The sequence below is a fragment of the Eptatretus burgeri genome, chromosome 17 (genome assembly GCF_056783735.1).
Source record: "Eptatretus burgeri isolate ZD-2024b chromosome 17, Ebu_testis_v1, whole genome shotgun sequence".
Classification (NCBI taxonomy): domain Eukaryota; kingdom Metazoa; phylum Chordata; class Myxini; order Myxiniformes; family Myxinidae; genus Eptatretus; species Eptatretus burgeri.
The window spans coordinates 35,135,757-35,150,731 of record NC_140977.1 but is presented as its reverse complement, the minus strand read 5'-3'; the positions used below and the strand labels follow the sequence as shown (position 1 = coordinate 35,150,731).

The 14,975-nt window shown below is 45.6% G+C and overlaps 1 protein-coding gene and 1 long non-coding RNA gene across 2 annotated transcripts in view; one reads left to right on the top strand and one right to left on the bottom strand.

Annotated features, from left to right (window-relative positions):
* Nucleotides 1-14,975, bottom strand: part of LOC147009723 (protein sidekick-2-like) — a 956,293-nt gene that overhangs the window by 83,496 nt on the left and 857,822 nt on the right. Inside the window, exons 33-36 of the mRNA XM_085861602.1 lie at nt 11,842-11,992; nt 8,848-8,904; nt 8,475-8,576; nt 2,284-2,399 (exon numbers count right to left, since the gene is read on the bottom strand). Of these exons, the coding sequence (XP_085717728.1) occupies nt 2,284-2,399; nt 8,475-8,576; nt 8,848-8,904; nt 11,842-11,992 (426 nt within the window). The remainder of the gene's footprint in view (nt 1-2,283; nt 2,400-8,474; nt 8,577-8,847; nt 8,905-11,841; nt 11,993-14,975) is intronic.
* LOC147009725 (uncharacterized) overlaps nt 1-14,975 on the top strand; it is a 138,459-nt gene that overhangs the window by 66,328 nt on the left and 57,156 nt on the right. The gene's annotated exons all lie outside the window — the stretch shown is intronic.

The window sequence follows — 14,975 nt, the reverse complement described above, 5'->3', positions numbered from 1 at the left end:
CACCAGATCACAGTTCGCTGCAAACCCAAACCGACGGCTCAACGCCTCGCAAATGTGGGAGCTGGTCAACATCCCCTCCGCGATCACGTTTAACACATCTGCGGCTGGTCCCCGCAACGTTGCCATCAAATTCCCTGTACGTTCTTGCTCATTCCACCCGTTTAGTCGGGAAATGCACTCAAATTGCGTCAGAAAAGCTTCAACGCTCCCTGACCCGTCGAAATTTACCAGGGGGATCACTTTTACGGTGGCCCGCTTCTCAGTTTCTCCCTTGTCCGAATCCAGCCCAGGGATCAAACACCCTTGTGGCTGCGTATCCAATTTCGGAGCCCACTGTGGCCAAAGATGTTTTGTGGTGAGGGTCTCATGGGTCAATTTTGCCTCCTGTTCCAAACGTTGAATGGACCGATTCACCTCTTCCCGCAGGATCTTCTGGGCCCGCACAACCTCCTCCAAGGCTCCGTCGCGAGTTTATAGCTGCTCCTCAACCAACCCGGACACTCTACTTACAAAAGACGGCTCTACCAGACCTATGTATATATGTATATGTATATGTGTATATATATATATATGTATATATATATATATATATGTATATATATGTATATATATATATATATATATATATATGTGTATGTGTATATGTGTATGTGTATATGTGTATGTGTATATGTGTATGTGTATATGTGTATGTATATATATGTGTATGTATATATATGTGTATGTATATATATGTGTATGTATATATATGTGTATGTATATATATGTGTATGTATATATATGTGTATGTATGTATATATGTGTATGTATGTATATATGTGTATGTATGTATATATGTGTATGTATGTATATATGTGTATGTATGTATATATGTGTATGTATGTATATATGTGTGTGTGTATATATGTGTGTGTGTATATATGTGTATGTATATATGTGTATGTATATATGTGCATGTATATGTATATATAACTGATACCCCACTAACTGTGACTGGTGAGGCCAGATTGTATTTCGCCACAACAAGCACCATCTGCCACATGGACACATTGTGTTACATCCACAAATCACAACCAGGAAGCACCAAGGTTGTTATTAGGCAGTCGGGAGAGTACCAATGGAAACTGAAATTCTCCGAGCTTAGACTAACGCCGTGATGACGTCATTACGACGGCATCATGCCAGCAAACCCAGAAGGGCATCTAGCAGTTCATGAATGCAAACTCATACACACACGAGTGATTACATCTGTATGTGGAGAATATTACTGAAATGACTACACATGTGTACACACGTCTTATTAAAGGGAGGATGGGAATGTGACTGGTGGTGCAGAAAGGAATGAAAATTAATAGAGGAAGAAAAAAAATCACAAGAAAAGGGACTACAAAAAATGAAATAAAAAGGTAAAGACCATTAATAAACAAAAGCTGCAGAGAAATATAAAATGGACGTGTTGAACGAATTGGCAATGATGTGACGGGGAATGTGAGGCAAAGGGGTCGGGGGCGAGGGAGACGAAATATTATCGAGAAAAAGAAAAACGGTGAAAAGTGTATTGAAGAAAATTAATTAATTAGAGTGATTCAAGGCTGCGATGAAATAAAATGGATGAATGACAATTGAACTCGAAGGGCACTCGGTGGATTGCATTCCTCCACCATGCAATGCCTGATCCACGAGAACATATCAGGCCCAATACATTTTTGAAATATCATGAATATATATATATATATATATATATATATATATATATATATATATATATATATATATATATATATATATATATATATATATATATATATATATATATATATAGTCGTTTTGGGCCCTATCTCTCAATGGTGAAGAATCAGTTAAAAAAACTTCAGTATTCAGATCCGGATCTTCATCAAAATCTAATCAGTTTGTCCTTGTCGCACACCCAACTTGTCCACCAAATTTCAGCCGGATCTGTCCATAACTTTTTGAGATATCCTGCACACAAACAAACAAACAGACAAACAATCAGACAGATAGGGGGTAAAAGCATAACCTCCTTCACCTTTGGTGGTGGAGGCATTAAAAAATGCATGATCATCCTCCCAAACAGTTGGGTGTGTGACGAGGACAAACTGATTCGATATTGGTGAAGATCCGGATTCGGATCCGATGAATTTCACAACTTTCATCACTTCGTGTGAAGAAAAAGAATATGGGAAAGGGTGCATGTACGGGAGGTATGTGGAGTGTGAGTAAGTGGAGAAAGTGACGGTTGTGCCCATTAACATCACAATTTACCTTATAACCTTGAAGAACACCATTATGGCTGCTGGCAGGAGGTGGCGACCAGGTAACTTGGAGCTGGCTGGAGCTTGTGCCTTCCACCTTCACATTACTTGGCGGGGCTGACGGCACTACGAAAGAGAAGAGGAGGATGAAAAGAGGCTCTTTTTATGGACAAGGTCGAGACTCGTGGAGGAGAGAGAACATAGAACCAATTAGGATGTAATAGAATATAAAAGGAACAGCAGAAAGAGAGGGGCAAAACACACCAACAGCAAGGTTGAGGGACAAAATAGAGGGACACTTCGACAGGTAATGGATTTTGGGAGGAATGAGAAGTCGGGGAGGATGCACAGGGTAGACAAGAAGGATATAGAAGCAAACTCTGAGGAAGGAAAAACTGGAAATTTGGAAAGACATGGGCTTGGAGAGGATTATTATGGTTTTGTATGGGGGATAATCTGAAATGGTGGTGAACAGCTGTGTTGAAGACCTGGAGGGAAGAATGCAATTGAAGAGGATGTGGAAGTTGGTTTCACAGATGGGTAAAAACGAGCAACGAATGAGTGGAGGTGAGCAGTGATCCTGGATTTAGGTAATTTCACCAGAAAGGGTTTGATGGTGGACTGTGTGTCCTCAGAAATCTGACATGGGGGGGGGGGGGGGAGTAAAGGGTGCAAGAACAGGAAGGAGGCAGTAGAAGACAAAGAGACCACCGACCTGTCTGTGATGTGAAATGGATAGGCCCATCGATTCAGCTTTTGCAGGAGATTCCAAGGGTCTTGAAGGCCCTGGTTTCCACGACGTTAAACTGAGCAAGGCGTGAGGCAGGGGCACCAACCCAAAAGGGAGAGCAGTGCTCCATCAAACTTCAGATGAAGAATTATGAAGTGGCCTTGTATGCTCGAATGAGCAAAGACAAGCAAAAGGACTCAGAGGGAATTGCAAAATTGTGAAAGAGGGGATTGGTTATGCTGTATTTTTTTTTCTTTTCAAGTGATAAAAGTGAAAATTTATCATAAGATCAGGTGGTAGATAGTGATGAATGCGATCAAATTACACTTATTAAATTGATGAGTATTGCAAAAGTTGAGGTGAGCAAGAGAGGAGGCTATTGGAATCATGTCGAGGGAATAGCTGGAAAGGCTGGACCCGAGACGCAGACACCGAATGAGATTTGGGCCAAGAAAGATGAACAGGTGATCGAACAACATCAGAATGACTTCACCTGGTGGCTGCGTTAAAGGTCTGTGTATATGTGATAAAGATAGAAGCCATTAATCATGGCCTGTAATTGTTAGCGGGAGAAGTCTGGCACTCCGTGGTGGGAAGGACGGCATCATGCAGAGTGAGCTCGGCTACATCATGTCTAATGAGGAAGGTGATGGAAGGAGCTAATTACGGCCATAACCGTAGCTCCCCTGCAGTTTTCAATGTACCCAGCTTCTCTTGCTCTCTTCCCAAATCTCCGAGCATTCTCTTTGCGGCTTTTTCCCCACAAAGAGCAATGACAATCTTTTCCAGAAACTCGAGGAAATGTAAACGCTGACTCCGAAAATAACTTTGTTAACAAGTGAACCTTCCAAAGCTCTGATAATTTATACACACTTAACCTTCTTTTGCAGAAAGGTCAGATCTTTAACATTTCTTGGAGGAAATAATACATTCCAAGTTTACTTTGACATCAAAGAATAAAGGTTCTTCGTTATACAACCTCCTTCACACTCCCTCCCCTTCCGTCCCACTCCCCCAACGTCCCTCAGAACCATGAACCATCTCCTCCTGCACCTCCTGGGATTACTTTGTAAAAATCATTTTCCGGCAACCCTGGTTGGGTTTAAACCTTTATTGCCTATCCTTAATTATCCGAAGAAGGTGGTTGTGGGCTGCCTTATTGAACTGCTGCAGTTTGTGCGGTGATGGAGTTCCCACAATGTTGTTATGTAGGTAGTTCCAATATTTTGACCAAGCAATGATGAAGGAACATGGACAAATATATGTCTCAAGTTTATTACTCTCCTTATGGCGTTAGTTAAAGTATATATATATATATATATATATATATATATATATATATATATATATATATATATATATATATATATATATATATATATATATATTGTTGCGAATTCGCGTGCGCCGGCGTGAGATCAGTCGCTCGACTCGATTGGCGGCCGCCTCGCCCACCGGAACGGACAATTCAGTCGTGACCCTCTCGGAACAACGCCGGGAGCGAGTCACGGGTGGGGGTTTAACACCACCACAACCGTGCCAATTGCCAAGATGAAGAGGAAGAAGAAGCGCGAGAGTGAGCCTTTTAGGAAACCTTTTTGGGACCCTCTCAGGGAGCTTTTTTAGGGAGCTTTTTTGCGCCCACCCGTGTCCGTCTTTTATCGCGCGGCACTCCGCCCGCCCCGTTTTCGGCCCCGCCTCCCTTCAAGCTTCTTGGAGAAGCTTCTTGAAGGGGGAGTGCCCTCATGCTTTCGCTCCACCCCACTCCGTCCGGGGGCCGAGGGAGACAGTTTTTGGCTCGGAGCCAGAGCATTATTCCCCCAGAAAGAGGCCCCACCTTCACATGACCTCTTACCTTTGACCTGCATTGCTCTTCCGCCACTCCAAAGCGCAGGGAAGTCAGACGGGAAAAACAGGCGGGAAAAGCCCACCGAGCATCCTTGTTGGTTTTTGTTTGTCCCTCCGCGGAGATCGTAACCGCACGGAGCCTGTTGAATGGCGAGTGGCGAAGATGTGGTAGCATAGATGGTGGAGGTGGCGTGGTTGCAGTGTGTTTGGCGCTGTGATGGGGATGGCGTGGTTGTTGAAATGTTGTGTGTTTGAAATAAAACATAGAAAAAGAAAAACGACTGACTCAAAGCGTCCACTCCGTGGGAGTACCTCCTGTGCAGCTTCCCTTCGCAGGGCAGCTCACCGGATGATGGGATTGGGGCAAAGCCTTCGGGACCCCCAATCTTTGATAGGAGGGAAACCACGGGGTAACATCCCTGGGTCAGATTGCGGGAGAGTGTGTCGGAGTGGTGCTGAGGTGTCGTCCACCAGACGGCGGTCTCCTTGGGTTAACCTGAGGCAGTCCCTTCGGGTGGGTGCCTGGAATGTCCTATCCCTAAGAGAGGATGATCACCTGTCTCTGTTATCATCTGAGCTCAAGCGTTTGGACATCGGGATTGCAGCTCTCTCTGAGGTTCGGAGACCGGATTGCGGCGAGATAATGGTGGGTGGTTACACCTACTATTGGTCTGGTCGCTCTGATGGTTACCATACCCAAGGAGTTGCTGTAGCTGTGTCCAATAAGCTGACCCCAATGATAATTGAGGTAACACCAGTCAACGAGCGTATTATGAGATTAAGGATTCGTCACTCCTTAGGTGTCATTTCCCTGGTCTCTATTTATGCTCCGACTGAGGCGAGTGACCTCACCGTGAAGGACACATTCTACGCCACACTCGAGTCTGTGGTTGATCAGTGCCCCAGACGAGATACACTTCTAGTCTTGGGGGATTTCAATGCATCGACTGGAACTGATAGGGATGGTTATGAGGTGTGTGTTGGTCCCCATGGGTCAGGAACTATGAACCAGAATTGCACTAAGTTCCTTGACTTTGCAAGAAGTCATGGACTTAGGGTGGCTGGTTCATGGTTTCAGCGCCCGCAAGCTCATCGCTGGACTTGGTATTCCAACGCTGGCGGTGTGGCAAAGGAGATTGACCATGTCCTCATTGACGGTCGTTGGAGGATGATCCAGAACTGCAGGGTCTACCGGAGTGCTCAGTTCCTCAATACTGACTACAGGCTTGTTGTAGCAACTCTAAAGCTGCACCTTAAATCCTGGAGAATGGTACCATCCCAGCCTAGGCTGGATGTTGCCAAGCTCAGGGATGAGAGAGTAGCTGAGGAGTTTGCGAACAGGCTGAGTGGACACTTGGGGGGTCTGGGTGCTTTGGGAGGTCCTGAAGAGTTGTGGAGCACCTTCAAGACCACCGTCCTTGATGTTGCCGGTGGATGCCTTGGAGTTCACCGCAGGGCAAAGAAGAATTTTGTCTCTCAAGGGACACTGGATACCATTGACCAGAGTCGCAGGGCCAGGCTGAATGGCAGAGCTGAGCTGTTCAGGGAGCTGAGGCGTAAAACTGTACGTGCACTGAGGGTGGACAAGGAGGCCTATGTGCGAGGAATCTGTGAGGGGTAGAGCATCACCTGTGGACAGGTGATTCTCGTCCCGCTTACAGGGGAATTCGCGCATTACGTTCATCCAAGCCCATCCCTCGGAGCACTGCAGTTCGAGCAGAGAGTGGTAGGCTCTTGACAGAGGAGTCTGAAGTGAAGGCCCGCTGGGCCGGTTACTTTGAGCGGTTGTACCAGGCTGATCCCCCAGCTGTCGAGTTGGACGTCAAGGGTGTTACAATCCCTGTTGCTGACCCTCGAATCAACTGTGGTCCACCATCGCTTGTGGAAACACGGGCTGCGGTGAACCAGTTGAAACGGTGCAAAGCTCCAGGGATCTGTGGCATCCATGCCGAACTTCTCAAGGCTGGTGGAAATGCTGCACTCGCGTCGTTGCATGCAGTTTTGTGCTCTGCCTGGAACACAGGCATCATCCCAACTGACTGGAAGAGGGGCCTTGTTGTCCCTCTATGGAAAGGGAAGGGTGATCGCCAAGACTGCAACAACTACCGAGGGGTGACGCTGCTCTCAGTGCCGGGCAAGGTCTTTGCTCGGATAATTCTTGATAGGGTTCGCCACCATCTGCTTGAGCACCAGCGTCCAGAGCAGTCAGGCTTTACACCAAAGAGGTCAACGATTGACCGTATCCTTGCACTTCGTGTCCTCACCGAACGCAGACGAGAGTTTCGGCAGGGGCTGCTTGCAGCCTATGTTGATCTCTGTAAAGCGTTCGATTCAGTGAATCGGGATGTCCTCTGGAGGATTCTTGGTCTTCGTGGGGTGCCACCGAAACTGATCGATCTGATGTCTGAACTCTACTCTGGTACTGAGAGTGCTGTGAAGTGTGGTGGTACCGCATCTGACTTATTTCCAGTTGTTACTGGAGTTCATCAGGGATGTGTACTTGCCCCCACACTTTTCAGCACTTGTATGGACTGGATTTTTGGGAGGATGTCGGAGAGATCAAGTTGCGGTGCATCGTTTGGCAATGTCAAGATCTCGGACCTTGATTTTGCAGATGATGCAGTCATCTTTGCGGAGACTTTAGACATCCTCTTGGGGGCCCTCGAGGTGCTGAATGAGGAGTCGGAGCCGTTGGGATTACGGATTTCTTGGGTCAAAACAAAGATCCAGGCTTTCGGTGACATCTTGGATGCTGCTGTCCTGTCTGTGTCTGTTTGTGGTGAGGATGTTGAGGTCGTGGATAGATTCACTTACCTTGGCAGTGATATTCATGTCTCCGCAGGTTGTGAGCCGGAGGTCAATAGACATCTGGGTCGGGCCTGGGGAGTCATGGATTCACTGGATCATGGGGTGTGGCGCTGCCGGTACCTGTGCGGGAGGACGAAAGTCCGAGTCTTCAGGTCCTTGGTACTTCCAGTCTTGCTCTATGGGTGCGAGACTTGGACTTTGACCAAGGATCTGAGACGGAGACTTAATTCCTTTGGTACCAGGTCTCTTCGGAGAATCCTTGGCTATCGCTGGTCGGATTTTGTGTCCAACGAGCGGTTGCTGAGAGAGACTCGGATGAGATTTGTTACCTGCATAGTCCGTGAGCGTCAGCTGCGGCTGTATGGACATGTGGCTCGTTTTCCTGACGCTGATCCTGCTCACCAGATTCTCTCAGCGAGGGAGTCTCATGAGTGGAGGAGGCCAGTGGGCCGACCACGTGCCTCATGGTTGCAGCAGGTTGACCATCATCTCAAGGAGATGGGGATGGGCCTGGCATCTGCCTGGGGGATGGCCAGACGGAGGCCCCTGGAGTACCGGCGGAAAGTGGACGCAGCGACGCGCTGTTCTGGCACATGCTCCCATACCTGACCTGACAAAGCGTCGCAGCCCGGATGAATCACATAAATTCCCTCGAGAGAACGGGTTAGGGCTAACTACACATGCACCTATCAAGATATCTCACCTACGGGTCCTTTATGGTGTAATGCGAATTTCCACAGCCGTGACAATATATATATATATATATCGATTTTCACAAGCACCACAATCGATACATATCTGTAATAAGAACTTACCTGCCTCACCCACGAACACCTGGATGGGTGTCGTACTCGGCCCGTTTCCTGCCGCATTGAAAGCGCTCAACACGATCTCGTAGCGTCGGAATTTTTCCAGATCTGGAGGGAGAGTAAGCAAGAAGGACATCGGAACCCATCGCTACATGCACCACTCTGTCCGTTTGCCTCCTTGTCTAAATCATTGGTCCATTCTTCCGAGGCTGTAGCCATTTGTGTTATCTACACTTGTGTTAGCTGAAAAGCATTTTGCATTAATTGGCTCATGAGAGTGGAATCTAAGTTCGAGTGAAAAAGCTCAACTCCACAACATACAACCAAGTGTACGTGCTGATAGTGAGGCTATACATGTGAGCTTTAATCAACTACTCACGTGCAAGTTCATAGAAGGTGAGAGAAGAACTGTTGAGAACCTTTACATCAAACTGGTCTGTGAAGATTGGCAGAATGATAAAAAAAAAATGGGAGAGGGATAGGAAGGTGGAGAGGATTAATCCGTGGGAGAAAAATAATTCATTATAAAAAAAAAACATTTCAGAGGAAGTTAAACAGAACGAAAAACTAAGGGAATGGAGGAAAGTATCATAAAGAGAGGGTAAAAGGCACTTATATTGCACGTCACACTTGAATTATCTGATGTTGTGTTGTTCTTCTTTCGGCTGCTCCCATTAGGGGTCGCCACAGCGGATCATCCGTTATGATCCGCATACTGATTTGGCATAGGTTTTACGCCGGATGCCCTTCCTGACACAATGATTCTGGGCTGCTCTACACCCTCTCATAGCGCGGCCCAGCGCAGAGCTCCCGTCTTCAAGCGATCCTCCAACCCAAGCCTCCGAGTAGCCGGATTACAAGTGCACGCCACTACGCCCGGTACTTGAATTATCTGATGTAAGGAATGGTAAATTAAATCCAAACATTAAATATTTTGCACTGCAATGACATATTTATTCCCTGCTCCCTCTCTTTCAAAAAAAATTCAGATTCAAATAATCTTTTTCAAAACAAAAAACCCATTGTGCTTTAGGTGGCCTTTGCCGGCATAATGGTGTACTATTGTCCAATATACAATCGGATTAAAGAAAGTTATCTCTGTACAGCACGTCGGGTCTGCCAAAGCAGTTTCTTGGTGATTACAATCCTGGACGGATCGCTATTCCGACAGAAGAAATCAGGGCAGGAATTTCTGAGTTTGTTCAGGATGCTGCCGATAGCCACCTACTCTTCGCAAAGGACACCGTGGGATCTTTAACTTCGACCAACTAACACCGGCAGATGGGACGCACAATTCAATGTCCATCCGAGGGACGGCACACACATCGGTGAATCACCCGACTTGTGAAACACCGGGATGACAGTTTGTAGCTGGGTCGTGAATTGAACACAGGCTTGACAGCTTATAGGCGAGTGTGCGTACCTGTAGCAGGATTTTATCGGGGAGAACAATCATCACCATTCTCCTTTTTCTTGTATATATATGGTCGAGGCTCATGGAAGACGTTGATCAATATGGAAGAGAATAAATGGTTTGCACCGATTTGGTTCGGCTCGTCAGACACTTTTATCCTGCCATTGTTAGCGTGAAATCTGTAATTCAAATCGGCTTTTTAACATCATTTTCAACATTTAGAAGAAAGAGTGAAAATTCCAAAATGGTTCACGGTAATTGTTCTGTTTCTGAATGCAAATCAAACTCATGAAAATATCGGATATATGAGAAATATCCATGGATGGGAGGTGTTGGGTTCATAGCATGTTCCGTTCGTACAAGCTGGCAAAGGCAGTGGATATAACTAACGTACACACACACACACACACACACACACACACACACACACACACACACACACACACACACACACACACACACACACACACACTTCTTTTACCAATAGATGCAAAAAAATTCATATAATTTCTCTTGTGGCCTCAGAAGCAAACAAAAATATCATGGAGTATGGTCGTACTCCATATGTAGGGATGTAACAGGGAAAAAAACCAGCCCCCAATCAAATGTGTACAAAATGATATGATGAAAAACTACTACAGATTGAAGTCATAAGCCTTTAAAAGCTTTATCTTTTATTCTCAAACGTTTTCATAAGTAACAAGAATGAAAAAGATGCCAGAATACATCGCTAAAGTACCAAATCGAGAGATCACAGAATCGCCGAATTGGTCATCCACCCAATTGTTGATAAATGTTATCCAGCCAAGCACAATAATGGCTGAAGCAATTGCAATGATGCCAATGGAAGGAAGCAACATTGTTTCTTGGGTATTGTTCCTGTACCATATATTTATAACCGTAACCACAGCTCATACAACTCCCACTCCCATCCTCGCCCCCACACCCCCCTCCTTTCCTCCTCACAAACAAGATCAATAGTGAATGTCATCATTTTAAACTTACACTTCATTCACAAGCCACAGATATGACTCCCATCGGTGTTAAGAGCAATTAAACCAGATACGGTGTTTCCATCTGGGAATTCTCCCTGAATGTTAGTAATGACGGCATCAGGTTTAGGATTGTAGAGTCCATAAAATAAATCACTAAGCCTGCCATGTTCACACGAGGTAATCCCACAAGTTTCAAAATCCACTCAATAGCAGGGATGATCGGGGAGGTATGGTAGAACGCGCCAGTCCACAGCCCATCGACAGGCCTTGCAGGGGCCCACGCCGTCAGGAGTTTTTTTGCAGTATGGAATGCAAGATATCAACTTTTTTGGCGAGTTGATCAGAAAGTTCTCCAAATCTTTTGTTGCGCAGACGCACACCCCTTTCTCGCAGGTACATTTCCAAGTATTTTCGGATTATTTCAGAAACTTTGTGAGCTATTTTATGTTGCAATCCTTATCTGAGACGCACGATATACGTTCGGTTGCTCCCGGTTGCTCCGACTGACTTCGGTGCTCGGGGTTTCTACACATGCATGCAGAGCATTCTGGGGTGGATTATGTCATTTTGAAAGTTGTATGTTCCTATTGCCACATTCTGTAACCCATTAAAGCCTAAAAAATATTGAATCAAGCACACTATGGAAGGGAAGATGAAATAAAATGGAAAAAATGCGAAAAATATAATAATAAGAAGGGGGGCAATTAAACAACCCCCTCCCCCCCAAAAGCAAGCAAATGCACACACAGTGCAACAAAGTGAGGAATACAGGAAGAAAACACAACACACTGGTGTCACAAACGATTACCAACCCATGTAGAAATAAGGAGAGGTGTGAAATGGCAACATTTGGATTGTAAAAGCGTGTGTACCATCAATCAGCTTTGGAGAGAGTAACAAAGAAAATGGCAGTGGGCGAGCTGTGTGGAGAGAAGAGGGAACGTGCTTGGCTCCAAAAACTTACCCAGCAGTTTTGCCTGAATTGGTGAAGGTTGTGTGAGACCAGGAGGAGCCAAAGGAAGAGGGGCAATGCCGCTTGGTGGATCCTCTTCCACTTCACGATAAAGCACTCGGTATCCCAGGAGGACCCCATTTAGAGATTCCGTACTAGGAGGCTTTCGGCAGGAGAGGTGGTGAGAAAGGAGATTATTCGTTGTGGAACTTTGTAAAGACTCCATTCCAGTAATTCATACTGCGTTTCAAAATGCGGACCACGTTCACAGTGCAAAAGGAGCTCAATGATTAGTTTAGGATTTACACTGCGTAAATGTGCCATTTGCTGTAGCTGAACAAAGTGTGTGTGTGTGTGTGTGTGTGTGTGTGTGTGTGTGTGTGTGTGTGTGTGTGTGTCTGTGTGTGTGTGTCTGTGTGTGTGTGTGTGTGTGTGTGTGATCATGAAATATACTGACATACATTTTTATTTTGATGAACTATACTCTTTACAAAGCATTGGTGCTGCTGAAGCAGAAAATGGGTGGTTTGCCATTGCCTTCCCAGCGTTGTCTGTCTGTGCTGTATCCTTCTAAATGCTGAACATCAAGCAAGAAAGCAGGAAGAAAAAGAGGTCTTTGGTATGGCTCGGCCGGGGTTTGAACCATCGACTTCCATATCTTCTTCAATATAAATAAAATATTATTACCCTCACCAGAGGAGAGGGTATTGCATTTGGGTCCATTTATCTGTCTGTCTGTTTGTCCACAGAGAGCATGAGTAGGTGTATTAATTACATTAGACCCCTATACACTTTAAGACCTCTAAAGACTCCCAAGACCCTTCAGAACTCTAAGACCCTTAACACCCATGATAACTTGAGGACCCTTCAAGACCCCCTAAAACCCCAAGACCCTTTATAACTCTAAGACCTGAAAAGACACTGAAGACCCATAATATCCACCCATGATACATGGAATCCCGTGGTGAGGCAGTTGCTCAGAAACAAAAAAAACTGGTGAGGCAGTTGCTCTGAAGAAAATCTGACTGAAGGCAATCTCAGTTTATTCCACATGTGTCCCTACCCTCAGGAGAGCCAGAAAACATCTGGTCAACCTCAAGATTGCACTTTCAAACTTGTTTCCCTTGTACACAACCTAGTAGCACATTGTTAAGTCTCTCTCTGGAGTATGCTCCCCTTCCATCCCTTCCCTCTTTTCAAATGGCACCAAGCCGACTCCACTCATGAGAGAGCCGAACGCCTCAATTCTGTGTTTGCTTCCAAATCTTGTGTTCCCAACTCCTCATTTAATGTACCCACCCTTCCCTGTCATACACAACTGCTCTTGGACTTTGTGTCTTTTGCACCAGAGAAGGTAGAGGAGGTTCTTCAAATCCTCGACTCTGACTCTGCTATCGGACTGGACGGCATCAGCTCACGTGGCCGAAAAACCTTCTCTGCTGCTCTTGAACACATCCTCTCTCTCTGCCATTTGTGCTAGGTCATCTTTATTATGCTAGGAAATCCACCAACATCACTGCACTACACAAAAAGGTGCAAAAACTGATCCCCTCAACTACAGACCTATCAGTTTAATTCCAATCATCAGCAAGGTCATAAAACAATCCATCGTCGCCGTTGATATGAAATCCTTCCTTTTCTACAACAACCTCATCTAAGATCACAAAGATCACCAGGTCACTCTGCTGTGGACATGCTGCTTCTACTCACCCAATAATGAATGGAGGCCCACAATGTCAAATATGAGATCAGGGCCATCTCTCTAGACATATTTTGTGCTTTTGTTACAGTCTGGCATCCCGCCTTATTCTCAAAACTGTCTGCTTATGGCATCGAAGGCCAACTCCACACATGACTTATTGACTTCCTCTGCTCTTGTAGCCAACGTGTGGCACTCAACAGAAACCTTTCATCGCCTCTCCCTGTGAAGGCTGGAACATCCTAAGGCAGTATTCTGGGTCCAGTCCTATTCTTGATCTTCATCAATGATCTCTCTGACTCTGGAATATCCTCTTTATCCATTTGCTGATGACTCCACCCTCTGCTGTGGCATCCCTCATCATTCAGACAGACAGGCTGCAGTCTCTTCCATCTCTTCAGACCTTAAAATATCACAAGATGGTCTAACACTTGGAATATCTCTTTCAATCCCGAGAAATCTCACACTTTCACAATTAGGCTCCGAAAGGACTGTCTGGCAAACCCTTCTATCTACTTTCCTCACAATCCTCTTCAAGAAGTTGTCATTCAAACTCCTGGGTCTATCAGCCATTAAATATCTTTGGCAAACCACCTTTCAAAGCTGGCCTCCAAAGTCAGCTGCCGATTGAGCATCCTCCATCGTACAAAGTCCTTCCTTGGCACACCTGAACACCTATCCACCACAAGACCTTCGTCTGCAGGTTGATGGAGTACTGCTCTCCCCTGCCTCACATCTTGCTCAGCTTGACGCAATGGAAACCAAAGCTTTCAAAATCACTAGAATCTCCCCTAAAGAAGCTGAGTCTATGGGCTAATCACTTTGACAGCACAAACAGGTCAGTGGTCTCTGTCTTCTCTGGTCTCCGTTCTCGTCTTGCATCATCTGCTCTTTCTATGCTTTGTCTCCGTCAGGTTTCTGCAGGGCTTATCACATGATCAACCATTAACTGCCTTCTGGTGAAACTACCTAAATCCAGGATCACTGCTCACCTCCACTCATTTGTACTAGTACCTCTTTTTCCCACCTGTAGAACTGAGTTCCATGTCCTCTTCAATCTCATCCCTCCCTCCAGATCATCAAGACAGCTGTCACCACCATCTCAGATCATCCTCAATCCAAAACCATAACCTTTTCTACCCTTGTTAACCCCACCCAAATCCCTCCTTCCAATTTTCCAGTTTTCCCTCCTTGAAGTTTCCTTCTGTATCCAACTTGTCCACGCTATGCATGCGTGGTTTACGTCTTGTTTTTGTCTGTTTCGTCCTGATCCATTCAATGTACCAGCTGTTCCATGAGCCTCAACTATGTATGCAAAAAAGACTCTTTAAGATGACTAAGACCCCTATGATCCTTTAGAACCTGAAGACCCTTAACACCTCGAAGACCCTGTAGAACCCCAAGATGCTGTAAGACCCTATAGACCACTAAGACCCTTTCAAGCCCA